The sequence below is a fragment of the Clarias gariepinus genome, chromosome 17 (genome assembly GCF_024256425.1).
Source record: "Clarias gariepinus isolate MV-2021 ecotype Netherlands chromosome 17, CGAR_prim_01v2, whole genome shotgun sequence".
Lineage (NCBI taxonomy): Eukaryota > Metazoa > Chordata > Actinopteri > Siluriformes > Clariidae > Clarias > Clarias gariepinus.
In genome coordinates this window covers 25929234-25956858 of record NC_071116.1, presented here as the reverse complement: position 1 = coordinate 25956858, position 27625 = coordinate 25929234, and the positions used below count along the sequence as shown (strand labels likewise).

Here is a 27625-nt window from a genome sequence, read left to right as displayed (position 1 = left end):
TGTCATCTTGGGTGCAAATTGATTTAAACTATTTCTACTCATCATTCAACGGACAATACTCCACAATGCCAAAGTAAAAACGTGCTTTTATTAAAAAAAAAAGACTGAAATATCCCATGTACATAAAATATTCAGACCCTTTCTTTATTATCATTGGTCCAGGAGATGCTTCTACATCTTGATTAGAGATCACCAGTGCCTAACTGAATTCATTAGACAAAATTAGGGAAGGCAGGCACCTGTAGACAGTGGACATGTGAGACAAGATTGTGTCAAGACACAGATCTGGGAAAAGGCACAAGAAAAATTTTGAAAGTGCCCAAGTGCCTAGTGTAGTCTCTATCATTCTCAAACGGAAAACAACCATCAGTCTTCCCAGATCTGGTACCTAGCCAAACTGAGAAATTTGGTCAGAGAGTTAACCAAGAACCCAAGGGTCACTATAAATGAGATCCCGAGTTCCCTTTTGGAGACAGCAGAACCTTCCAGAAGGACATCCATCATTGCAGCACTCACCAATCAGGCCTCTTTAGTAAAGCGTCCAGACAGAAGCCGTTACTCACTTACAGCCTTCTGGGGGGTCTGTCATAAAGCACATAAATGACTCTCAGGCTATGAGAAACAAAATCTTCTGGTCTGATGACAAAAAGATTGAACTATAGGAGATCCAGAAATTAGGTGCTGTGCATCACCTCATTAAAACACGGTGGTGGCAGCATCATGCTGTGGGGACAGGGAGATTAGTTAGTATGGAGGGGAAAATGGATGCAAAAAAATAGAAAGATATCCTGATTAAAAACCTTCTACAGAGTGCTTATTTATGTATTGTTTATAGGATTATGAAAAAAATCTATTTAATTTATTTTAAGATGAGTGTAAAGAGTATCAAAATGTTTAAAAAAAACAAAACTCTAAAGGGTGTAAAATCACTGGAAATTTTCAAGTTTTTAATTGTAGTCAAGTTAAATTTTATTTGTACAGCGATTTTAACAGTGGTCATTATTGCAAGGAAGCTTTGCATATAATTCTGGGTTTTTGGTCTTCAATGCACTGTAAATCATGCACAATTGGGATGCACATGAGGTCAATTTGGAGTGGCTTTGTCAAGGGTTTGAAGACTGATCTATATAAGAGGGTTTAGTTTGGTGTTTGTGATGGAATGACGCCAGCTGTCTGCTATGAAACTTGCTGATTTCTTTATCCGGCAACATCTGTTAACATCTGCCCACAGTGCCAAAACTACCACTAAGTGGTTTGCCAACCATGATATTACAGTGCTAGATTGTCCAGAGAGGAGGATGAGAAACACCCAGCCCAACAATACAGATGAGCTGAAGGCTGTTATCAAAGCAACCTGGTCTAGACTTTTCATTTTTTATGTGTTCCAAGATACGGATGTGTTTCTATACACACGAGAAATTCTTTGCATACTTTAATGTTGTTGCTGTCATAACAGTCATGTTTTATACTTGTTGCATGATTACAAAGGCAGAAGGATTTAACCTAGATGTAGATAAGGACGTGAATATACTGTAACAACGGTGTCCAGAGTTTAAAGTGACTCAGCTCGATCATAAACACATCACTGTGTCATGTGTAGGAACTTTGACCAGACTTTTAGAAAAAAAAAAAAACACACCATGCGATTAAGTTTATAATATCTTAAGAGGTCAGAATAAACTTGCTCAGTGGTAGATTTTATTTTATTTTATTGCTTTAACATATTAGTTTAAACAATGGCAGGTCAGAGCTCAGGTTCACCTTGTAGCCCAGATAGGAAAAGCAAACACACACATTTCTGTTAAATCATTTTAGATTGCCCGGTCACACTCAGTGTTGCTGATGTCATGCTGACAAGCTGAAATCCAACGGAGTACAGAGCTGTTAGAAAAGATAAACATGGAAAAATGTATTTATTACATAATATACAAATTAGAAAAGTGTGAGATGTTATACTTATAATCAGAAGGAAGAGCATCTGTGTGCTGTATCCAGTGCTGTTTTTAGAAACTGATTGTGTTGCTTCAAATAAAGTTATACCACAATACCATCATTCATTTCTTTATTCTGACTGATCAGGAGTTCGGATTACACTTCTATAATTAGCTATGAAAGTTGTTCTGGTTGTATTTTAAAACCACACTTTCATATTGATGTGTTTGGACCATGTGCACTTCACATTGGACGCTCCACAGAAAACTGATTTTCACGAGTTAATATATTGATCTTTTTTTTTGTAAGGAGATGTTTATTTAGCATTTTTGGAAGGGTCTCCAGTTTGCTGCTTTTTCACCACCTACTACATGCTTGCATTGTTACTATCGCAACCAAAACCTATATAAAGGCGCTAAAACTTAATCAGATTTGATCATTTCGTTCAGTTCAATAGAGGAAAAAATAAAGAAATGACATGAAATGTCAAAGATTCTATGACATGGTTACAGGAACTAAGTGTTTTTAGGAAGCATTAAATATAAACAATTTGTCTGATTTATGATTTATGTTTTAAATCTAAAACATAAATCGGAGAAATTCTGGAGACGTTGGAGACTGGAGACTCTGGAGTTTTTTTTTTTTTTTTTTTACAGAAATTTTGATTACTTGTTTCAGGACAATTATTATTATTATTATTATTATTATTATTATTATTATTATTTGCAGTAAGAGATGTATACGTAGTATAGTATGTATTTGTTTATAAGCTTTGTTTTTGTTTTTTATATGTTTTTCAGCACTTTTTTTTTTTTTGTTTGTTCTTTGATGTTTTTGTTTGTCCAAAAAATATTTTTAAAAAACTTAAAAATTTTTTTTTACTGTCAATGGATTTAAAAAAGCATGTATCTCAATCCTGTTAGTCATTAGCATTGGAAATTTTCTGTACTATAAGAGGAGTAACCCCTTATGGATCTGCTGTTTTTTTTTTTTTTTAAAGAATTATTCCATGGGTACAGGGTTCCTTGTCGATTATTATAAGTTTCCTAGCGTGCAGTAGCTATAGGAACCCAATCGCACTGGTACAGTATAATGCTTGCTGCAACACTACAATTATTTCAGATTTCTTCGTTATACCAAAGTATATATACAGTAACACTAAAGAACTGAATCTGAACCTACCTCTACTTCCACACGTTGGTCTGGCAGAAAGAGACGACCTGGAAGGAAATTATCACACAAACACTGTTACTGAAAAATAACCTCAATTACATCATTCAGACTCATTTATATACTTCAGTATGTGGAACCGAGTAAAGAGTCATGACCATGACATCTATAGTCACAGGAGTGGATGGTAGAAATACCCAGCATTGGGCTGCTATTTATTTTCCTTGATAAGTATGTTCGAGGTGTAGTTTTGAGCTTAAAAAGAGATCTAACATAACAGCCTTAGCCCTTCTTAATGCAAATGTCAGTGACTCTGTCAAATGAGGTAAGTCACCCCAAGGGTGCTCGCCAACAGGAAACAAAGGTATGTGTAGAAACCTGCAAAGATCTGTCTGAAACAAGACCCGGAATGAACAAAACTCGGAATTTTAATTACATCGGAATTTAAACATGTAGTTAAAATTCCAAACCCACCAAATTTCTCACCACGAGTTATTTGTTATAATCATGTGAAACAACAGCATTCCTCTGTCTGAAAGGTCTAAGGTGCTGTGCTCAGGTCGCAGTCTCTCTCTCTGAGGCGTGGGTTCGAATTCCACTTCTGACAAGAAGTCAGCACACCGGCGCGGCTCTGAGTTACTGATTGGGGAGTATCAGTAACCCTGTCCGCTCTTTAATAATACAGTACAGGGTTACAACTAGTTAGCTAGAAAGAGGCGAACAATGCCGTCCGCTATTAGTTTAATTAATGTTAAATCTTGTTGCTATTAATCTCCACGAGACTCACAGATGATCAACATCAACTTTAATTGTGTTTAAAATACTTAAAATACTGTTTATCAGTAAGTCAGTTGGATAGATATGCGGAAAAATCCGTTTCTTTGTGGAATCCTTGTACTTGTGAGTTCGAGTACATCCGTCACCGCTCATGAACTGTTCCTGGGTTGAATCCCAAATCCTATAAAATGGAAAGCTGTAGAAATGTACAATCCCCTGTTTCACACAAACACCTGCGCCTTTGGTTTGAGTTAGAGAGAGATTTGGGATTCAGCCTTGTGTTTAAAGCTTGTTTAAGATGATAATGTTATCAGTGTTTTCATGCTGCACGTGCGTCCGTGACTGGTTCTGAATGTGGTTTTTGCTGCGGGCCTCCGGTGCGTACGGTCCATTTTGAGGCCCAAAAGAGGGTGACGGACACGACGACGGGCCGGTGCTGTGATGTCAGGCGCAAAAGTTCCCTACGATCTGGGTTTATACTGCAGATTTACACAGCAGGTTGCACCATCTGCTGTCTGTCCAGTGAACCCCAGAAGCAACAATAATAAATCATTTTCCTTAACCTGAATAAACCCAGTCCTTAATCACAGGAATGTCTGGGTGTAAAGTTAAATTTGGGACAGAAAATAAGCACAAAAGATGTAAACCTATCGGAAAGGATAGTTTCCTGCAGTGTGGCTGGAATTACATGATGAGCGTAAGACTATGGACATACAGTATTAAACAATAAAAACTGGACCCTGAAAGTTAAAGTTGGATTCAATAAGGAAATTAATACATTAATTAATGATAATAATAATAATTCATAATTAAATGAGATTAAACTCTCACTTAAATCTTACGGTCACGTTCTCGCTCTGTCACACACACTTACACTCACAGACAACTTACCCCACAGGTGTGAGCGGTTTGTAGGTCTCGGCAGCTGTAGTTGGGCCCCAGTGTGCAGGGGTCACCGGTGTCTCCCTGCTCCGTCCTCTTCCTCCCCGTACACAGATCGGCTCTCTAAACAAATGGATCAGACACTCTGACTGTTCTGACTCAAACACTTAATTAATGATTGAAAGAAATAATGAATATCCAAACTACTGTAACAATATGTTATTATTATTATTATTATTATTAATAATAATAATAATAATAATAATAATAATAATAGTGGCAGTAGGATGGCTTATTGATTAGCACTGTCATCTTGCACCTCTAGGGTCTGGTTTCAGTTCCCACCCCGAAGTTCGCCTGTTCTCCCTGTACTTGGTGGAGAGAACATTTAATTCCAGGTACTCCGGTTTCCTCCCACAGTCCAAAAGTTTTGCATATTAGACTAACTGCCGTTCCCAAATTGCCCATAGTGTGTAAATGCCTGTCCTACCATGGTTGTAAATATGAGAATAAATACGATAGTAATCACCACTGGCCTCCACGATTCCCAGTTGGATTTAGGTTTCTAGATGGATGGATGGATGGATGGATGGTGCAGTAGTACTGTACTGTATTAGTGTATGTGTGCCCTCTGGTGGCTGATAAAGGCATTACAGAAGTCTTTGTACTGTAGACAGTATGTCTGTACCTCACACACATCCAGAGCCACTGCCTCTTTTCCCAGAATCCACTGGAGCTGTTCACCATAGCGCTGAGTAAAACTCTCACACTGCAGAAAAGAAAAGAACATTCTCATAAGATGAAGGTTTGACAGAAGTGATCGGAGGGGTTCATTTACCTCCAATGCTTTCCAAACATCTCCCGTTATGTATAAAAGAGAGTTCATACATGACAAGGTCAGACCCAGTTTAACCAGTTGATTCGGCCAGTTTATTCATATTTTTCTTGCCCCAACTTAACTATATGTACGTCAGAGTGAAGGCTATATTCCTATAAGACTAGTGAAGCCAAACACATCTTTTTAAACTAATGCAGGATTTAATTCTCCTCGTCTACATACACGTGCTCATCCAGTAGATCACTACCCAAGGCATAGGGCTACTGATGAGAAGATCCCACGTTCAAGCCCCATCACTGTTGGGTCCTTGACCTTTGACCTAATGCTCAACTGCTCAGATGTACAGTATACTGAGATATAAATAGAGACGGGTGTCTGCCAAATGCGGTAAATGTATGCTAGTCAGAGGCAGCATGAAATAGCAGGACATGGTCAAATAGTAGTACAGTACCTCTGGGTGACAACAGTATGTTTAGCATTTTTTTGGTTGCTCATGCCTTTCTAATGTCTTCCTAATAACTTTGTAGTAATCACATATGAATACCACCTACACAAAGCAAGGACTATAAGGACATGGGTTGATGAGTTCGGTGTGGAAGAACTTGACTGGCCCTAACACAGAACCCTGATCTCAACCCCATCGAGCCCCATTTGCTTAATCTTAACCTTTACTTCCAACTAAATGTCTACATTGCTGGTACAGCAAGCAAAATGGTTAAAATATCAACTCAAAAAACATACAAAGGTATAATTCAGATCTGGTTATTTAAACAGTGAGCACTACACGCAAAAGTTTGAATTCAAGACTGTGTGAATGAACTCTGAGTGAAGAGGTCAGAGGTCTTTAACCTTGGGCAGGATGCCGGGGTGTGACTGGCACACGGAGCGCAGGAAGGAGGTGACTTGAGGCTGAGTGGCGTTCAAACCCAAACGGAGACGAGTCAGGACAACCAGAGTCAGACATGAGTCACAGTCTGAGAGAGGAGATACCACTGAGGACAGAGAGAGAGAGGGACGTGAAGGTGAGAATGAGAATGAAGAGGAATAAAGAGAGAGATACAGATGAAAGAAGGAGAAGGAGAAGGCGTGGTACTGGGTGGAGGCGAGCTCTGACAGAGACGCAGCACAGAGCAGATGGAGTTGGGCGATGATGCGTTCAGGAGAACCTCGAACAGCTTCTTCACTGATCTCTGAACCACCCGTGAGCACTGACTGCTTATGAGGATGGGGAGGAGGGAGCACACTTGATCCAACACACCGATCACGGCACTCTGGCACGAACACAACACACACTTTACTCACACGGCAAACAATCTGAACGTGAAAGTCTGAACAGATTTAACAAGATCTGTTCGACTTTTGTCCAATCATTGTGCAAGACATTTTCACGTAATTCATTTAATTAATGTTTTTGAATTGATTCTTTCCCCTAATTTATTCATTTATTTAGAAAATTTGGTTAAAGATGATCATTTATTTCTATAAGAGATTTGTAGACATAACTAATTAGTTGTCTCACAAATTGTTCACATTATGTGATATGTTATTCTGTATGCGTGTGTGTGTGTGTGTGTGTGTGTGTGTTGATCTCACCTCTGTCTGTGCTGTGGGTAGGAGGCAGTCTAGCACGTTCAAAGCGTATGTGCATGCATTGCATGGGAACGAAGCTTCCATCTGTGGTGTGGTGTGTGTGTGTATGTGTGTGTGTGTATGCACAACAAAAGGAATATGATCATTCACACACCAACAAAGCAAGTACGTCAAAAAGTTTTCTGCCAGAAATTTCTGTTCTTAATCATATTTGGGTGATAAACAACAGAGTGCATGACAGGAATCAAACATCTGGAACATGGTTGAAGCTGTAATGTTTACATGGACATTTCTAGGTTTTACCACTAGAGGTCGCCAGATACCAAATATTAACAGAGCATCCCAGTTGCAGCTGTCTGTAGTTTTACAAGCACACACTGAGCTGCTATTTTTTATTAGATCTACCAGGCAAATAACTTAGTAGCCATACAGTTACACAATGTAATCCATCTTGTTTTGTACGATTCACTTCCCAGGTGCATAAATAGTCCAGACTTATGGAATGAGAACCGATCCTGTTAGTGATTCTTGAGCTGGGTTTGAGGTTCACTACATGTGTCTGGTGTGTTTACCATGGTGGCAGAGGGTGTGATGGTATTCTGGATGTAATTCATCAAAATGTCCTCCATCTGCTGCTTGACCTCTCCGTCACACAGGTTCAAGTAAGCGCACACCTGTCCAGGGTTCTACAGAAAGACAGAGAAAATGGAAACACCGCCTTTGTCATATGATGCAGTGACCTATAGGGTTGACCTACATGTGACGAAAGAAAAAAAAAAAAAAACATTAAGTGCCCTAACGGGTGACTGACAGAAGTTGTCCTTTTTAAATGTAATATGTGTCTTCTGTCCCTCAGACAGCCTGAATATGAGGAGCCACCACCTGGGAAACTGATTCAGACCAAATAGGGTTTATGATGTTTAATAGATCAGTGCTGAATCTTTCAAGACAGGATCGATTGTGCTGCCAGGCTCTACGCAGGAATTCACTGATTCTTTCTGACTGGCTCACCATGAGTGCGGTAAGGAAGTTGAGGACGAGACGAAGGTTTTTGTCGACTTCGCTGTGGCATGGCTGCTTTATCTGCTCGGGCAGCGAGTCACACACCTCCTCCAAAGCACTCATCAGCATCGTCTGATCGAAAACAAACATCAAAACACATGTTTTACAGAGTAATGGATGAAATATTGATAAAAAAATATATAGTCCCATAAAGAACACACATTTCTCTTCTTAGTGCTTATTACATTTATTTCAAATCAAAGAGAGTGAGGTAGGGAAAGACAAATCACAAGGAAAATCAAACCAGGTCAAAGCTTCTCAGCTGGAATTTCTTGTCTTTCAATAATTAATCATTTCCTTTATTTTCATGTTGGTGAACTCTTCTTAACCTCGCTACAGTCATGCAAGCAAACAAGAGCCACAATCATGCACATTGTCTTCATACCACAAATATAGGCAGGGGCCAACATTTAACTTCGCTTCTGTCATAGACATACTGTAGATATGTTTCTGTCCTCGACTGCATTGCAACATTTTAAGGAGTCTGGTTAGATAAGGAGAATTATGAATAATATTTTATGATGGATCTGTACAATTCTGCTTCGCTATTCATTCCTCAAAGTAAAGAATATGAGAAGACGTGTGTGTTCTCAACGTAGGTCTAATGGATAAGGAATATTTATCACAATGTCATGGCTGATAAATGTTATGATGTATTATATATCAGATCAGATCAGTTTTATGCCTTTTTTTGTTTTTATAAATAAAATATAATTCATAATATGAATTCATTAATAATTTCATGAAAGTGAAATAGTGATTATAGACTTTAGTAAGAGGTTACATTCTGTTCTCATGCACATTATTATTGCTGAAATAAACTTTAGTAACAACATAACAAATAAATTGTATAAATCTGTAATCTTTTTATGCATACGATAATTCTGTTTTTGCACAGACAATGAATACGAGCAGTAGTTCGTCCCAGAGACGGGAAATTATTACTCATGTTTGATCAAATGTATTATGTGGAAGTATAAAAGCTTGTTATGTATATATTATTATTTCATATATGTAAATGCATTACAGTTAGATTAAATAATAAAGTAAAATGCTTCTGTAGTGGATGTGTAATAGCAATCGTAGGATGTGTGTCAAGATCAGGAGATTAGTTTAAAGCAGCAGCTTAAAAATATTAACACAGACATGCTTACGGTTTTTCAGTGCAAACTAAGTACTGTAATTGCTGATATTTATGATTATTGAAATCAATTTAATAAAATGTCTATCAAAGTATTTTTTTTTTATTATAAAGTGTATAAAGCAATAAACCAAATTTAGAACAAACAAAAGTCAAAGTGCTTTTAAGAGGCAAAGAGTCATTTGGAAACACGACGTTAATAGTGACATTGAGTACAGTATACTGTACAGTACGTTCCCACCTGGAAGTCTTCCTCCAACAGCAAGTGTTTCAGGATCTCCATGATATGGATACAGTCTTGGCAAACTTCCTCATCCTAAAATGGATCATCATATTAATCACAATGAAATGATATTACTTATTACACTTATAATTTTTATTTTTACATTTTTACTCAATAAATAAAAATAGAATTATTCACTAGAACAATGCTGATCGCTTGGGTTAAACTTCATTTTCCTTTAAAATAAGTGGACAACTCATTGTTTTAACATTGTTTTACAATATTCTTTTTTCCCTAATCTAAGAAAAGCTGTGGCGCCTGTAAGGCTAAAGCAGAAGTGGGAGTATTGTACGTCCTGATAAAGGTGTTGATGTTGGTGTATTTTAGATGCAGGTGTGAGAACAGCCTCAATCAAACCGTAAGCCGAACAAAAGCAAGTGCAGATTGTTACAGTGATCAGGTCAGGTTTATTCTCAGTCCGAGCTGTAATGAAGGAACTGATACTGATGATGTAATGTGAGTATGGAATGTTTAGAGACTGATCCGTCATAACACCACCACCTCCACCTGACTGGGTGTTTCCTTCTGTTGTTTTCTGGTTGGACGTCAGGACGCAGCAGTATACTAGTTTAACATCATACTTACATTATCACACTCAGCCTTATAGAGCATCACCTGCTATAAGTATATTTTCCCCCAATAAAGTACTGAAACATAGACAATTTCTGCCATTGATAAGTTTTCTTCATTGAACCCAGAGAATGAATGTCTGCAATGTGAGTTCTTGGGTAAACCTGCATCACCTTAACATCATTACTCTCCGTCAGAACCGCTTGCACTTGGTCTGGACTGAGCATCCTCGCTGTGGCTGAAAAAAAGAAGAAAAGAAAAAAGCTGATTTATCTCACATGACCTGAACTTAAGATAATCTGTGAAGTTCTGCATGTCGTGTTGGTTTCTGATAAGTTCTCTGAAACACTCTGGAGGATGAGGTGGCTGAGCCTGTGACTAGCCTGTAAGTATGAATAAGTGTGTGCATGGTCCACTAAGATGAATAAATAAAGAATATTCCAAAGTGCTGATGTTTTATAAAGAACGTGGTACTGGTACTTAAAGGCGTCTCACCTAGATGGAAAAAGCAAATTTTCAGATAGGATCACATAACAGCATTTTTTTAATAATACTTAATGGTTCTTATCTCCCGATCCATGCTTCGGTTTTTGTAAATATGTATACACATTTATATTGTTATGAAAAGAAACACATTTCATGCCCTTTGATGTAGTGTCCGTAACTTTTTTGTATTTAAATCTTTCAGTGATCTCTGAACTGTCCTTCAGATGAAACTTTGGCCAACTTAGATTTTACATGAAAAGACAAATTGCTAAATTGTTAAGATATTGCAACATGAATTTGACATGGTTACATACACTACAGATTGGTTTTTTTTAAAGCTTTTACCAAAAAACTATTTCAGCTACAATTGTTACAGGTCATATGTTTCTAGAAGTTTACACTAATTTTTGTATTAATAAATATAGCAAAAAGAAATATGAATAGTTTGCATTTTGAGTGATTATTGTTTAAATCGAAACTGAAAAAAAATCCGTTTTAAGGAAACATACAAAATCAACAATTAACTTTTAAACTTTTTATTGAAGCAAGACTGATTGTTCACTTCCTTGTTGTATAAACTCCATAATTAACATACTGTACGTACTTACATAAATAAGTAGTTTATTTGGCACACACATTTCCTGTATTATATGTTTCATATGGAAATATATTCAGCTTTAACAGGTTTAAATGTTTATGTATTACTAAGAAAACATGTAATAACTAATACAGAAATGATATACATTAAACCTGCTAGAGTTTCAAAAGTCTATAGTAATAGTCTTATATAATGAAATATATATTAATATTATTTTCTATGACAATAGCTCATTTGGTTTTACAGCTGTGATACCTTACAGTATGTTGTAAATCAACAGTACCTCATTATTCATGTTCATTCAAACACAGTGCATACTGTATACTGTAGAAATATATAACATTATACATATCAACTAGATATAACTGCTACATGTTTTGGCCCCAAAAGTCATTAAAAAACAGTTTCATAAAGAAACAGGTAAGGAGACAAAAAACATGAATTCTTTTAGCTATTACTGAAGCTTACCAATGCTGAGAAGTGGAAGGAATAAAATCAGCAGGGTCCTGGGGAAGGCCATGTTCACGTCCCTCTTCAGTTTGAAGAAGTTCTTCTGTTTTGGCTCACTACATATCCTCACTATATATACTCTTAGGAACAGGAACGAACACCCTTAAACCTTCGAAAAGCATTTCATGTGTTCAGGTTTGTCCAAAACCACAAAGCCAGCCTGAGCTGATAAGAGTCAGAGATTTGACTGAAGTCACGAACGGAACTTTCTGGGGGAGAAAAGGAAGAAAAAAACAGCTCCAGCATGTATTTGTTAATATTTTTTTTTACTTTAGATGATAAACCTCCAATGGTGCAATAAGAAACAAAAGATGAATATCAGCTCCAGTCGGCGTTTTGATACTAGGCCTCTTGATGTCTGATCTTTTCTATGAATCTGAAATGTACTTAAATATTTAAAATACACCTCTATACATCTCTGCTTTGGGTTAAGTTTATTCATTCACATAATATGATCAAATACAGCAACTAAGAGCAAACACTCAGACAGTGTGTATGTGAGATCAGTTTAACATTTAATAAACAGCACTATCACAATGTAGTGATGTAATCATTTAGCTAAGACCCCATACTCGTACAGATGATGTTGATCTGATACGGTTCTAATAAGGAACAAAAAGGATGATAACAAATTTTACATTTGTCTAATATTTTGTTATACCCCTATGCTCGTGGGATTACAGAGGTGGACCTTATCTGAAGTCATATTTTGCTAAAACATTTACGTCTGCACACTTATTTACTTTAAAACAAATACTGTGTATAGATTCTTACAAATTTTATTTGGACACAGTCAACATTTCACAACTATTATTTAATGCTACATTGATGTCCTGTTTATTCACTTAACTGCAATCAATAAATAATAAAATAATACTTTTTACTTTTTAGCAACATCTTGCTATTAATTTTACTTGGCCACTGTATTTATACAAGATTAAAATATCATGATGAATTTGGAGAAGGCTTGGTATTAAAATTGTATTACTTGATTTTATTATTGATGTTATTAGAAATTATTGATACCCTAATGTATTGATACTCTTAATGTTATACAAATTATGAGGATAAAATAAATGGTTAAAACTAATGCGAATGTCACTTTTTTGTTGTCATTGTTCTGAGGCAGGATTTAGTAATGTATCCTGTGGGTTTTTTTTTTTTTTTTTTAATAACAAGAAACCTGAGATGGGGTGTAAATGCAAATACTGTAAATATAAAAACTCACTCACTCCATATACATATTTCTTCCTAATTCTCTTGTTCTCTTTAACCAGAGTGGAGGATTGACAAGCTGTTGAAGCTGTTGAAGCTGTAGTAGTTCATGAGGGCCGGAGTGACTATGCAGCAGCTTTGGGAGTCATGTTTGGTCAGGTCTGTGCGCAGTTCTAAATTCCAAAAGGACTGGAAGAACACCTACAGTATGTGACATCCTATATTTAATAATGGAAAATATTAAAATATATATATTTACACACAGATGGAAGAATTCTCTTTCAACTGATTCATGACAGCTTTTAGGAATTCCTTTAGGATTTTTATCTGTAAAAAATTATAAATCATTAGTCTCCTACTGTACCATAAAGAAAAGACACAGAGTATTACAGCCATACAAGCAATAAAATACACACCCACAGCTTTACGATTAAATGAATGGACCAAAAGGTGTAGCCATTACTAAGCTTACTATGCATTTCCTCCTTTACAGATTGCAATAGACCTGTCTTTAAGCATGACTAGACGTGACAATTCCAAGTGTTGATAAATCTGACAGTGGACTGTCCCAGAGACAAATAGCTAGGAATCTTAAAATGCACTGGAGAGAAGAGGCATAAAGATCAGAATAAGCAAGACAGAGTACATGAGTGTAAATGAGAGAGAGGGTGGGGGAAAGGTGCAGGTGCAAGGAGCAGAGGTACGGAAGGCGGAGGAGTTAAAATATTTAGGGTCAACTGTCCAAAGCAATGAGGAGTTTGGAAGAGAAGTGAAGAAGAGAATGCAGGCAGGGTGGAATGGGTGGAGAAGAGTAGCAGGAGTCATCTGTGACAGTACGGTTATCAGCAAGAATGAAAGGGGAAAGTTTACAGGATGGTAGTGAGACCAGCAATGTTGTACGGGTTGGAAACTGCTGACAAAAAGACAGGAAGCAGAGCTGGATGTGGCAGAGCCAAAGATGCTTTATTTGCTTTGGGAGTGACAAGAATGGACAGAATATATTAATTTAGGGACAAAGTTAGAGAGGGCAGCTTTAGATGTGCAGAGGAGCGATGAGGAGAATGTTAGAGATGAAGCTGCCCGACAGGAGGAGAGGAGGTTTATGGATGTGGTGAGGGAGGACATGAAGGAGGTTGGAGTCACAAGGCAAGATCTGGTAGATGTGGCACAGGCTGTGGCTTCCCCTAACTGGAGCAGCTAAGAGAGCAAGAAGAAGAATGTGTTTATTTATTCTGTATGAGTGATTATATTATTACACCTGGCATTTTAGATGCTTGTCCTTATATATTTATAATGATTCTAATACACCTGGCATTTTCTTGTTGTATTCAATGATGTAATTCTTTAATAATAATAATAATAATAATAATAGTATATGATCTACTAGTTTGTTCTGTTTAACCGCTGATCCACACTCCAGTCCAGTAGGTGGCAGTAACAAAAACTAAACACTGTCTGACAATCTCAAAAGTAATAACGAAAAGTGTAATAATAATAATAATAATAATAATAATAATAATAATAAACAAAAGTATAAACAAAATAAACCAAAGTAATAAAAATTACTATAAATAATAATAATAATAATAATAATAATAATAATAATAATTTTATTATTTTATTTTAAAAGAAATTCTATTTTATTATTTTATTATTTTTATAAAGAAAAAAACGACGACGATAGAGCGCTCACTTCCTGGATACAGAGCATTCACTTCCTGGATACAGAGCATTCACTTCCTGGATACAGAACGAACACTTCGTGTATACAGAGCACTCACTTCCTGGATACAAAACGAACACTTCCTGGATACAGAGCGCTCACTTCCTGGATACAGAGCGTCACCGAGCGATGGTTACCAAGCATGGCGGCGCTGCACTGGACGTTTATATTAACGTGTTTGGGAAATGCAGTTTTTGTTAAAAGTGCAAGCTCGAACCAGGTCAACATCACGCACATCGTTTCTAAGGACACTGTTGTCCCCTCTACAGCTAATAATCTGACCGGGAGACAAGAGGACAGCGCTCCTACACCGCCTCAGTTCCCCCCGACCTCCCCAGAGCCGAGCGCCGAGGCTGCGGTGACGGACGGAGGACTGATCCCTACAGCAGGCTCGGCTTTTACCGCGACTCAACTACAGACAACACACACACCATCCGCGCTTACAGCCGCAACAGAAACGCCGTCATTGTTTACCACAGATGGCGCAAAAACGAGCAACTTGGCCACAGCGAGCTCTAAAGCAGGGGGTCGGGCTGTGTCCTCTCTGCCTCTTCCCCTGGCGGGGTCTCTGCCTCAGCCTGTCACACAAGGTACAAGTTTAAAGCTCCAGTATCTATTTAAGAAGAAAAAAAATGAAGTCTTACTTCCACAAATGTCCTGGAAGATATTTTTTGTGATGAACATTGTTGAGCCGTAACTTCAGGACATGTGTAACACCTACATATACACTATATGGACTAAAGTATTTTATACAAACCTGTTAATTACTGAATTCAGGTCTTTCAATTAATCAGGTCTCTTATACCCCGTTAAGGACAATCTTAATGCTTCAACATACTGAGACATCTTGGACAATACCATGCCCAAAGCAAGACTGTAAGCATTTACATTTAAGCATCTGGCAGACGCTCTTATCCAGAGTGACTTACAAAAGTGTTTTGGGGTTTCCTTCTTTAAATAAGATCCGTTACACTGGGTTACTAAGTACTAAGTACCATCAGTCAAACACTGTTCCACAGAGACACTCCAAAATCATGTGGACACCCTTACAAGATGAGTGGAAGCTGTTATAGCTGCAAAAGGGAGACCAACTCTATATTAGAGTATATTGTACAGTGGGGCAAAAAAGTATTTAGTCAGCCACCAATAGTGCAAGTTCTCCCACTTAAAAAGATGAGAGAGGCCTGTAATTTTCATCATAGATATACCTCAACTATAAAAGACAAAATAAGAAAAAGAAATTCAGAAAATCAAATTGTATGATTTTTAAAGAATTTATTTGCAAATTATGGTGGATCAAATCAGTATTTGTATGCACTGTATCAATAACAAAATTTCATCTTAATACTTTGTTATATACCCTTTGTTGGCAATGACAGACGTCAAACGTTTTTCTGTAAGTCTTCACAAGGTTTTCGCACACTGTTGCTGGTATTTTGTCCCATTCCTGGGACACAGACAAAACACCTACCACTAAGCCACTGGTTCCTTGATATTTCTTTTCCAGTAGTATCATAATCATTCGACATGAAATGAAGTGATTTACACTGATGCTTCTCTCTGTGTGTGTGTGTGTGTGTGTGTTTGCTCCAGTGTCTTCTGTGTGTCCATGTAACGTACAGAGAGAGCGATGTGATATAAACTGCTGCTGTGACCCGGACTGCACTCAGGAGCTGCGGCTCTTCACACAGTGCTTAGTGCAGAAAGTCGTGTAAGCTTTTACACACACACACACATTAGCAGTTGTTTTTTAAACTATGAGTTGTATGTGTATGTGTCTTGCCACCATTATTGTCTGACATACATTTTAAGGGAATTTTAGGGCATACATTTAAGTTTGGATATGCAGTGTAAGTACGTTCCAGTCACGTCTTTTCTGCCACGTCTTTTTTTGTTTGTTTCATTGGTTCACTTAGATTGATGTAGTCTTATACCCTGTCTGTTCTGGCACATAGTTTAATACAGTTCTTAGATTTCAAGAAATGTTATTATGTTCTAATTATTTAATTAAATATTATGTAATAATTTATTTAATAAATAATTTTATGCTTTATAGACAAACATGGCAAAACAAAACCTAAATAAAACATACACATATAAAAGCATTCTGTACCAGCTGTAACCTGTACCAGGGATGATTGTGAGAGATGAGTGTACAACACATTACAGTACTCTAACCTGGAGATAATAAGTACGTGTAGTTTTACTTTCCTTTCAGTGGAGAAGGTTTAATGCCAACCATGATGTTAAGTCTACGAGACACTATAGCAGATACAGTGCGAAAAGCTGGTCTTTCCTCGTGGATTGCAAGCGCTTAGACAGGATGACTCCACACACAAGTTATAGTATCAGTCTCTGAATTTACTGACATTTAATCAGACGTGTAACAACCACAAACTTAATACAGATCTGCAACTTTTTAAGTAATAATAACTGAAATGTAATGTATTTTCCACAAAGGTAATAGCAACCAAAACATAATAAATACTAGAAGTGCTTATAGTAATAGCAAAAGGTCCATAAGCAGAGTCAAGATTAAAGAGATTTTATTTGCCATTTGTACAAATACCAACAGTAAGAGTGCACTGGGTGGTTTTGTACAGAAGCTCCCAGAGTCAGTGATAAAAAGAAAGATCAGTACAGTGAAACCTTGGATTACGAGCATAATTCATTCCAGAAGCTCGTATATCAAAACGCTCATGAATCAAAGCGAATTTCCCCCCCATAGGAAATGATGGAAACTCAAATTATTATACTGTTACACTACTTGAGATTTTCAGAAATTCTTTATTGCACGTTTAAGATCATAGTTTTATGTTTTCCTACCTATATATTGCACTGAGAAGCAGATATTTTTTGATAATAAAAAGGTGAAGAATAGTAACTCAGGTTTTCTTTCTATCAGATATGTGTACCGTATACTGATTATAACAGCATGCATTTCTTCCCTTATTTCTTTTTCTGTGGCTGGGGAGAAGCTGTTATAGAACTGGGCTTTGTGTGTGATGATACTGCCCAGTCTGAGGTTGTTTGTTGTGCATTAGCAGAAAGTGAGCTGGGTGGTGTGTGACCCTGAGGGTACAACAGACAGTGAAAGAAATGGAACAATATTTATTCCAAAATATTTCACATGTATATAAATATAATTTGCATTGACCTGCATCTGTTCTATTTTGAAGTCATATACGCCCACTGATCTGATTTTAAAATGATTTTTATTCAAAATTGAGTATTGTTCCTACTTTGACGCGTACTGATCCGAGTTCATCACATCTTGCATTTAATTTGCTCTCAATAACAGACAACAGTTGTCAAGAGTTGTGATGTACTTTTTTTATGTGAGCTATTGCAATAAATTTTATGGTGTTGGCAAAAGTTTTGTCATTACATCATCCCCTACATTTAAATCTCAGGAATAAAAACAGATTCTACCTTGTATACCGTCTCCTGCTTGTGTGTTCTGTCAGTGGGGACGCGAAGCTGTGCAGTCGGGATGCAGCCCTGTACACGCTCACTATAATTCCGGGTGGTTTGTCCCAAGTCACGCCATCTGTACAGCAAGAGATCAACCCGGACGTCTTCTGCATCCAGTCTGCTAACTGTAAGTGCAACACGGCTTTACAGAAGCACAATTGTGCCAGGTGTGTATTGATAATGATATCATCGACCACATACTGACGTGCTAGAGCTACTAAGTGTTCAGGGGGAAGCTGTCTAGGTGGAACATATTCATTGCGGTTGCTTCTGTCTTTCCGTTTTGTTATAAGATGGACAGGGAATGTCCTTCATCGACCCGACGGTTCCCACCGAGACTAATTTCGACAGCCTCTTTGACCGCTTTGTGGGATTCTTCTTCAGAAGCCCTTCTGCTGCATCGCTGGCACCTGCACAGGGAACCTCTCCAGGATACGTGGTAAAGTGGTGCATTATCTCATCGTTTCAGTATATTTTCAGTAACACTGATGTCCTCAGGTTTGAAATAAACAGAGAGCGGTGTGCAGAAGGTTTGCTGCTGCAAGGTCTAGAAGGGTTTTTATTTTACTAGCTAGCCATGATACTGAAGTTATTAACATCAAACAATTAAAAGAAAGACAAGTTAAGCCAGGTACAGCGGAAAAAAAAAAAAAGGTCCAGATCCAGGTGTTCACTGAGTGAAGGTCCAGGTCTACTCAATCTCTTCCAGTTCTCCAATGAGAATCCATGCCGGTGTCCACATACTTTTGGTCATATATGCAACATGCTACATTGTTCGATCTTGATTTGTTGGTTATGTCGGATTTGCATGTTATGACGGTTCTCATTCATAATTACAAGCTATGTTTATTTTATTTGAATGTTTTTACACGTGGTGTAGTGGTTAGCAGTGTCGCCTCACATGGAGTTTTCATGTTCTCCCTGTGCTTGGTGGGTTTCCTCCGGGTACTCCCGTTTCCTCCCACAGTCCAAAGATATGCAAGTTAGGCTAATTGGCGTACCCAAATAGCCCGTAGTGAGTGAGTGTGTGTATGTGTGTGTCCTGCAATGGATTGGCGCCCTGTCCAGGGTGTACCCCGCCTCGTGCCCTAAGTCTCCTGTGATAGGCTCCAGGCCCCCCGCAACCCTGAATACAGGATTACATGTCTGTACGACCATCGATACGTCTTTACTCACAGAAATAACCTTAAACACCTCCTTATTTCTGTTGGTTCGCTCCAGTTTTGCTAGCACAGACTCATTGCACCAAATACCTCCTAAATCACAGACTTTCCCTTTACTTTCTCAGCTGTCCTCCACTGTTAAAATGAAATCTTGGTGCTGGCCCGGCATTATACACCTGCAGTGGCAAAAAGGCACACAAATTCTGATCCGACCGTCCTCATTCAAAGTCTCATAACCACGTTTTGGTCAAGAAAATATCTGCGATATACGTAGGACCTCATACAAAAGAGACTCGGATACGGTCTGATAAACCTCAGATTTGTGCAATCAGACAGCAGTTTTAAATTAGAGTAAAAAGGGCCCCTGAGTGGCGCAGCAGTAAAGAGCTCTTTCAGAAGGGCGGGATGCGAGACACTCTAGCGCTCTGCCGTCAATCACGGATTTGGCCAATCATTTAGGTTTCTAATGGACCGCCGTAAAACTGCTTACTTGACTGCATGAAGTGGATAGATGTTATTCTTTCTGTTGTGTTTGTCTGCAGTTTGGAGATCTGATCCAGACCATGGATGTCACCGAGCAGCGAGGTTTCTTCAGGCTTCCAGCATCTGCTGGTGCAGCGAACTGTTTAGACACGAACCCAGCAGGTAAACCGATACAGCCTCATTTTACAGCTGTCCAAAATAACCAGCTGGTCATGATTACAAAATACCTCTCAGGATACCTTCCTGACTTTGAATTTAAAAAAAAAACGGGTTCCATGGTTTTTTTCAGAGTTTCCGTACAAAAAAAGAAAGGCTCTAAAGTGCTGCTGTAGGTTTTTTGTTTGTCTAGCTGTATGGATTTTCTTATCATCACATGTGTTTGTGGTATATAATAGTGATTGCTCTATCCATCTTTCTCACCTCTCTCTCAATCCCTTACATACTCAGCAAACATTAAGAGAACTTATTATTATTATTATTATTATTATTATTATTTTTGCCATCTTTTTGTTTGTGACCGTTTTTCTCTGCAGCTTTTCTGAAAGATCAGACGAGCAGATGTGTGAGGAGCTTTGCTTTGTCAGAAGACTGCACAATGTTAGATGCGCTGAACCTCAAGACATACACGAGTTTTAGTGTTTTTACGGTGAGTCCAGAGTTATTATGAGTTATTAAAGTTATGGCAATGCTGTATTGTACCTCTATGCATTATAGCAACTATCTAAATAAAGTTTTAATATTGATAGGCAGCTATGATTAATACGAAGCTGCACATGAATCTCTGATCCCATTTTGCTCTTTTCTTCTTTGCAGGGGAAGGACACCGGTGCTGATGTAAGAATTCAAATTTATTTTATCATGTTTTAGACATCCTTTGGAAAGTCATGGCACATAATCGCCACCCTACTTGTTAGATGGCCTCTAGATGGCGTAAGAGCTAAAGCAGTCACAGGACTGACTGGTGTGTTTTTTGTGTGTGTATGTGTGTGTCAGCTGGTGTCTGTAGCAGTGGAGACCATTACACTGCAATCACTAGATGGCACACAGACTCTGGTGAGGACGGATTCTGCTGCTGCCTCGAACTACACACCTGTGTTTCACGGGCAGATCTGCAACCAGGTGGTGCTGCAGGTGAGCGGGAATAAAACCTTTATTATACTGCCCACTCCCTTGGTGGGAGGAAGGGCTGATATCGTTTCACCTTTATGTATGAATCAAAGCTTTATGAGCTTTTTGATTAAGGCCCCAGTTTGTTGTTCTGTCGTACAGAAAGATGGCGGTGTTTACAGGTCATATGCTTCTGGACGTTTACATCAATTTTAGTATCAATACTCATAAAGAAATATGAATAATTATTATTGTTTGAAGCGAGACAGTATAATGCTGAAAATGCCCTTTTTGTGCACATATAAAATCATCTCTCTAAAACGTCTGAAGTTAGCAACTTAAAATTTTGTATATATATTTTTCTGTATAATCTGTATAACAGAAAAAAAATCTGCACCACGTCTGTGTTTTGGTCGACAGCATGCACAACTACAGTTTGTCAGTATCTACTGTGCAAACTTGGATTTTGTTAATCCCAAGGGAGTTGCAGATTAGATATGTGATCAATATATATCAAATAGATATGGGCTTACATGTCATTTTATATGAAAACACAAAAAAGGTCAAGTTACATTGTGGTTGTTTGTTCTGTAATAAAAGTCTAATCGTAGGGTGCAAAAGTTTGCCAGGATGTGATACACGCACGGAAACCAGTTGCCTGGCAACCATTATGCAGCTGACAATGGCTACTTACTTAATGTTTATATGATGAGTAATTTTGTACATATTAAAATGTATTTGTACAGTATAACTGGTCTGTATGCACAGTGATAGACACTTCTATCCTAATATGCTGGTCGCTAAGGAAAACATGTTGCCTAGCAACGTTGCTATGCTATGTACATTTCACAATGGCTCCACATCTGGAAATGGTTGGACTATTGTTTTGAATATTTGTGCAAAGTTTTATGCTTTGTTATTATCTGAACAATTTCTCATCTATCACCTGGACTACACTGCAGTTCGGTCAGTCTGGACTCAACAGACCACATCATCTTTTTTCACTGCATCCAAGTCCAATCTAATCTGTATTACCCCGCAGACTGGGTTTCACCAGCAAGTGGTTTTCTTACAGCATGCCCTCACAGCTGTTCAGTCTCAATCCTGTGAGTTCTTGTTACATTATGTGTGTGAGAAAATACACCTACTTTCACTATTCATATAGCTCTAAATTCTTCTGTTTTTTTGTTTTTTTTACAATGCCACTTCTCCAAGCATTTAACTGATCATGATTTATTTATTTATTTATTTATCACATTTCTGCAACGAAGTTGATGCTAACCTCTATCCTTCCAGGTTTTAATAATGCATTAAAGAATTCTCTGCCCAGTGCCAGCGATTTTTCAAATCTCATCAGCACATGTGGTTTGTTGTCTGAAATCTTATTTCAGGTTAAGTACACTGTGAGGTTTGGTGATGCTGGACAGATTGTGAGGGTGACGGCGTCGTTTCTTCTGGGTGCAGTCGATAAAAACACGCTGCCCATCCAGCAGGAGTTCCAGATAAAGTTTGTTCAGGTGCTCATTAAATGGACTTGCAAATGTTAAATAGTTAAATGAATTATAGTATGAAGTATATAACTATATGTATAGTAAATCTCTGTGAAATAAGATAATTTAATAATAAGTACATTTGAAATGTTCTTAGTGCATCTCAGTATACAGTAGTATATTTCCCAGGAGTCCAAAAGTGACGCTACGCTTCGCTCCAGTGGCAATCCTGGTTATGTTGTTGGCCTGCCCCTTGTGGCCGGATGGAGAAGTGCAGAATATCCTTTCATTAAATCTCTCATCTGATATACAGTGTGTACTGTACCTATAAACCTTCCTGCTTTACTTTAAGTGCCCTGGATCTTGCATAACACACCCCAACCTCTTCTTACACGTACCCAGCTGAAATTATCTTCAAAAACTGCTAAGGTATAAAATAACCTTCTTATTACTGCAGGACTTTTTTCTTTTCACACAAAAAATTACTTACAATGCAACAAGAATAAATATAAGTATTTGTGAATACAGTAGTTCCAAGTGACTTATCATAAAGTATAAAATGTAATAAACTGAAGCGTAGCAAAAAACAGTCAAGTCTTTTTATATTTTAACAATTTTAGTTTACAAAACAAATTTAGCTTCCAAATTCCATTTCCACCCTTTATCATTTGTCACAGGCTGGAATCTGAGGATCAGATCATTTCTCATTTTAATGCTAATAATTTTTAGAAGATTTAAACATTACTCACAGATTTATCTAGTTGAAATAATTCTACCTGTTTATTCAAATTCAAATTTAAATTTTATTTGTCACATACACAATCATGCACAGTACGATATGCAGTGAAATGCTTGGACAACTGCCTGTGACCTTAAAATAGAGACAATGAATAGAAAATAAATATAAAGGAAAACAGGAGGTAAATGCAGGTAAAAACTAGTAAAGTATTTTTGAAAACTAGTAAAGTATTTTTTTTACTTGTAGATCAGGTACACAGGTTCGTCTCCATGATGAGATCTGTATTATTTCAGTCCAGCACAAAGTTTCTGCAAACTAAAACTCTTTCCGCAGAAGTACTGATCATTTCATCTTTCATCAGAAATATAAGTGGAAGAGGAGGACAACAATAGCTCCAAGTTTTTTCAGGAACTTAAAAGTCTCAGAGTTTAGGCTGCATTAAGCAATTAATCGCAACATGATTTTATTAATCGCAAAGTAATCTTGTATGTAGTAGACGTATGAAATTTGGAAATGTTTGTTAAGGACGCAACGATTTGACTTTTTCAAGCCCGATACTGAGACCTGGGTTTTTCTTATTAGCCAATACCTATCTGTCATTTGTACTTCTCCATGGTCTTTATTTAAGTGGTCTATTTAAGTCTGCTATTTAAGTGGTCTGATATCCAATATTAATTTCGGATCAGTGCATCCCCGATGTTAATGCTGTAACTCTTATTGATCAGTCTCTGGTTCCTTATCTGTTTTTAACGGGAATTATCCGGAGCTCAGATCCAGACGGGTCTCTCGTGGTCTTAAAGAGTTCTGCAGAGCAAGACTGTCTGACCGGCCTGTCTCAGCGCACACCCGTACTGTTTGGGACAGATGTGGTGTCCGGATGCACCTTTAGGTAAAAAATGTAAATACTTAAACATCATGTATGCATTTGCAAATAATATAGATGAATTTGTAATCGTAAGTGTGTTATTATTGAATTGTAGGCTTGAGGACGGTGTGAACTGTTCATTAGTCTCTGAAGTCATCTTGGCGAGACTGAAAGGCCAGACTTTTCCGGATTACGTGGCATCATTTGGGAATTCTCTTCCTCAAAACCCCATGGACTGGATTCCTATTGAGAATCAAACCGTACCCACGGTAAATCCTTGCATGCTGTACCAACTCACCTACTCATTCCTATGAATCAGGGTTTCAGCATCAGACAACAGATAAATGAATTACTTGTCAGGTTTGTGATGATGGCACGATGGTAATCATGTGACTGACTGCCTGCTAAAACCTGATAGGCTGAAATCACAGATTGTCCCTAATCCACTTGGAGTTTAATCAAATTTTACACCAAACGTAAAAAAACAACTACTGTGCTGTGAAAAAGTATTTGCTCCTTTCCTGTTCTGTTTTTTTTTTTTTTTTTTTGCATATGTCTCACACAAATGATTCAGATCATCAAATAAATTTTTATAGTATACAAATATTACAGAAGTTAATACAAAATGCTGTTTTTATATTAGGATTTTATTTATTAAGGGGGAAAAAAGCTGATCAAACCAGTCTGGGCCTATGTGAAAAATTAATCTCTCCCTTGCTAAATCATGAATGAACTGTGATTAACCACAATCTAGGTTACCCAACATGCTTTTCAAGTTTAATATGAGTCCTAAGTTACAGCCGTTTGAGTAACCCAAGCTCGATTTGCACACTGCAGCTATTTTGTTTCCAAATCTCAAAATCTTTTACATGACTATTAAATTTCATGCTCAGTTGAGTATTTTGACACCAGAATCCTAGCACTACTTTGTAAAAGTATGTTTCCTATTTTGGTGCAAAGTCTGAGACTTAAAGATCAAAATCTTGGTAATTATCTTCTTTTAGAATCGGATAAAAAGATATTTTGTCTTTAGCCCCCCCAAAAAAGGTAAAATGACCAGTGTTGAGTGAGACTTATCTCACATGTCGGAGTAACTTCAGCCTCACACAGCTTTATCTAAAAGACAAGTGAATCAAGGAACAGTATTGTGGTGAAATCACGTGGTATGAAGCTGGAACTTGACGGCGTCTTCACAACAGTGGCTTTTTAAGTAAGAGTACACATTTGGTAAAAGCAAATTTCCCAAGAGTCAATATGAAGCAATCAGGCTCGAGTTGTATCATAAATGCTGTTTTAAAGTCATCTAACTTTACTGCGTTGACAGCAGGTGAATGTGATCTATTCTCGTCCTGTTCTGCCGTGTCACCATGACAGGACTGGAAGTCTACAGTCAGATAGTGGGAGCTCAGGTTTCAGCTATGAACTGGTTTTTCTTCTTTCTGCTTTGAGACCTGAGCTGTTGATTATTTAAACAGTTTTTGTAGGACTTGTTCAAAGTGGTTTCAAGTCAGTGTGTACTGTACAAAATTTATCAGTGTTTAAACACATACGATGCTTTCTTAGCATGGGAAAAACTAATATTGACCCAATAGTGTTTGTCTTTTACTTTAATTTTTGTCCTTTTGTCCCTAGATCGAGTAGTGACAAAATCAGGTGGCCTGTTTAACTTAGAAACACATGAAGTTTATCATCTTTCACGTGACTTTAAACTTCTTTACAGGTTACGCAGGGATGCAGCATCCCAGTGTCCTATCATCTCGAAGTAAGATGGACCAAGTTTGGTACACTGGTGAACCCCCAGGCCCAGATAGTGAATGTGATGGAAACGATCAAGACCAACACCAGCACCTTGGTAGTTCTAAGCATTTCACACAGGTTACATGCAAAGATTTGATATTTGAATCTGCAATATATTTAAGTGTTAGATTCAGGTGGCCCCGCCTCCAAAAATATCAGAGCAGTCGAATATTTTTCCGAACAAAGTACTGTGAAGTGCAAAATTTGATGTGTTTAATTCCAAAATGAATGTTAAGATAAAAAAAAGTGCTATTTTATTAATCTAGCATGAGAATTGCACTGAGAGAACACGGACTGCAAACACAGATGTAGGTAAAATTGTATACTGAAAATTACCAGGCCTTTTTTTTTTTTTTTTTTTTTTTTGCCTCAAGCAAAGGAGGATCGAAAATGATATTTGTATTATTTTTATTATTATAAAATTCTTTCAACCTACATTGGTAGTTTTAAACAGGCTTTTGATTCTCTAATGTCAATCAATGAGCAAGTCAAAGCAACTGCTGTTGTCCTGAACACTTCGCTGAGGTCTTTTCGTCAGTCACACAGAACTTAGATCAGATTCAACTTTGTCACTGCACATAGGTCCGTAGGTACAAGGCAAGGAAATACAGTTTGTATTACCAAATTTTGCACTTCACGGTACTTTGTTCGGAAAATATTCCACTATCTGCAGTAAAATCATCAACTGTAAAATTCTGTATTGATGGCATGCCTTCGATAAACTTGTTGCAGACCATTATTGGGAACTGCAGGTCTGCACTGGTACATAAAGATGATAAAACACCTTTGTAAGTTGATAACAGTGGTGCCTTTATCATGGACTTAAGAATCGTGTGATCCAGTTTGTTGGTTTCATAGCCCGAGTGGTTCATGAGTAATGCAACAGTGGATTTTTGCTACTTGAAAGCTGTAGTTTTAGGTACACTTTGTTCCTCCTGAAGGACACAGAAAACAATATCACCCGTGGAATTTAAGCACCACTGCTTGGCAAATTGATACACTACATTGTCAAAAGTTTGTGCACACCTAACCATCATAGAGAGTTTTTAAATATCCTTTTCCAGATGTTGTTCCTCTTTTCCTGTTATAACAACCTCATGCAACAGCGTTAAATATGAGATTAGTGCCACAAAGATTTTTTAAAGTCCACTGAACTACATTAGTGTTTTTTTTTAATGATTAATATTGTTTGTCTCTCTAGCCATCTCCCTCGACCGGTGGTGGTGTCGTCTCAGTTGTGAGCTCCGTGAGCTTCATCGACGTGTCGCGGTCAGCCAGCCCAGGATTCAGAGCTCCTCCGACCATCAACGCCAAGCTGCCATCAGACTTCTTTTTTCCGTTTGTATAAAACAGGGAACCTAGTAAACCTTTCAAATGGAGGTAATTTCCTGTCCAATGAAATCGAACAGGAATACAATGCCAAAATTAGAGTTCTATGAATTAGAATTTTGGTTGATTTTATATTGTAGCCTAGATTTGGTATAGAAGTTTAATGCCTGTGCATTGTTAGTTACAATTTAGGTTGAACTTTACATTCACACAGTTTACATGCTAAGATTCGATATATTTGAATTTGCAGTTTATTTAAGTTGTTGATTTTAGATTCATTTGGCCCCGCCCTCCCAAAATATGAGTAGTGGAATATTTTTCCAAAAAAAAAAAAAAAGTACTGTAAAGGTTGTAAGCACGTAATTTGGTATGTTCAATCCCAAAATGAATGTTAAGATAAA

General features: G+C 37.6%; 2 protein-coding genes across 2 annotated transcripts; one reads left to right on the top strand and one right to left on the bottom strand.

Moving 5' to 3' along the window:
- Positions 1–1692: 1692 nt before the first annotated feature.
- On the bottom strand, positions 1693–11981 carry sftpba (surfactant protein Ba). Its single transcript, XM_053476187.1, has 12 exons — positions 11798–11981; positions 10419–10483; positions 9634–9708; positions 8201–8323; positions 7762–7875; positions 7193–7273; positions 6693–6870; positions 6449–6591; positions 5450–5530; positions 4771–4884; positions 3115–3152; positions 1693–1881 (listed from the first exon to the last, which is right to left on the bottom strand). The coding sequence occupies exons 1-11, from the start codon at positions 11847–11849 to the stop codon at positions 3117–3119; spliced, it is 1062 nt and encodes a 353-aa protein (XP_053332162.1). The 5' UTR covers positions 11850–11981; the 3' UTR covers positions 1693–1881; positions 3115–3116.
- Positions 11982–14878: 2897 nt separating this feature from the next.
- On the top strand, positions 14879–27542 carry tctn1 (tectonic family member 1). The gene is made up of 14 exons (XM_053516429.1): positions 14879–15367; positions 16371–16488; positions 18245–18378; positions 18545–18690; positions 19957–20059; positions 20431–20543; positions 20711–20731; positions 20891–21028; positions 22396–22521; positions 22684–22772; positions 23985–24122; positions 24214–24367; positions 25819–25950; positions 27097–27542. The coding sequence occupies exons 1-14, from the start codon at positions 14920–14922 to the stop codon at positions 27241–27243; spliced, it is 2007 nt and encodes a 668-aa protein (XP_053372404.1). The 5' UTR covers positions 14879–14919; the 3' UTR covers positions 27244–27542.
- The last annotated feature ends 83 nt before the right edge of the window (positions 27543–27625 follow it).

What these genes read in the sequence shown, in the direction of transcription:
- tctn1 (XM_053516429.1), top strand. Translation starts at nt 14,920, where the DNA reads ATGGCGGCGCTGCACTGGACGTTTATATTAACGTGTTTGGGAAATGCA. An exon ending in GAACCTCTCCAGGATACGTG is followed by an intron (nt 18,691 to 19,956) that starts GTAAAGTGGTGC and finishes GTTTGTCTGCAG; the next exon opens with TTTGGAGATCTGATCCAGAC. An exon ending in GTGTCCGGATGCACCTTTAG is followed by an intron (nt 24,123 to 24,213) that starts GTAAAAAATGTA and finishes ATTGAATTGTAG; the next exon opens with GCTTGAGGACGGTGTGAACT.
- sftpba (XM_053476187.1), bottom strand. Translation starts at nt 11,849, where the DNA reads ATGGCCTTCCCCAGGACCCTGCTGATTTTATTCCTTCCACTTCTCAGC. An exon ending in CCTTCCACTTCTCAGCATTG is followed by an intron (nt 10,484 to 11,797) that starts GTAAGCTTCAGT and finishes TCTTTTTTTCAG; the next exon opens with CCACAGCGAGGATGCTCAGT. An exon ending in TCACACCCTCTGCCACCATG is followed by an intron (nt 7,274 to 7,761) that starts GTAAACACACCA and finishes ACCACACCACAG; the next exon opens with ATGGAAGCTTCGTTCCCATG.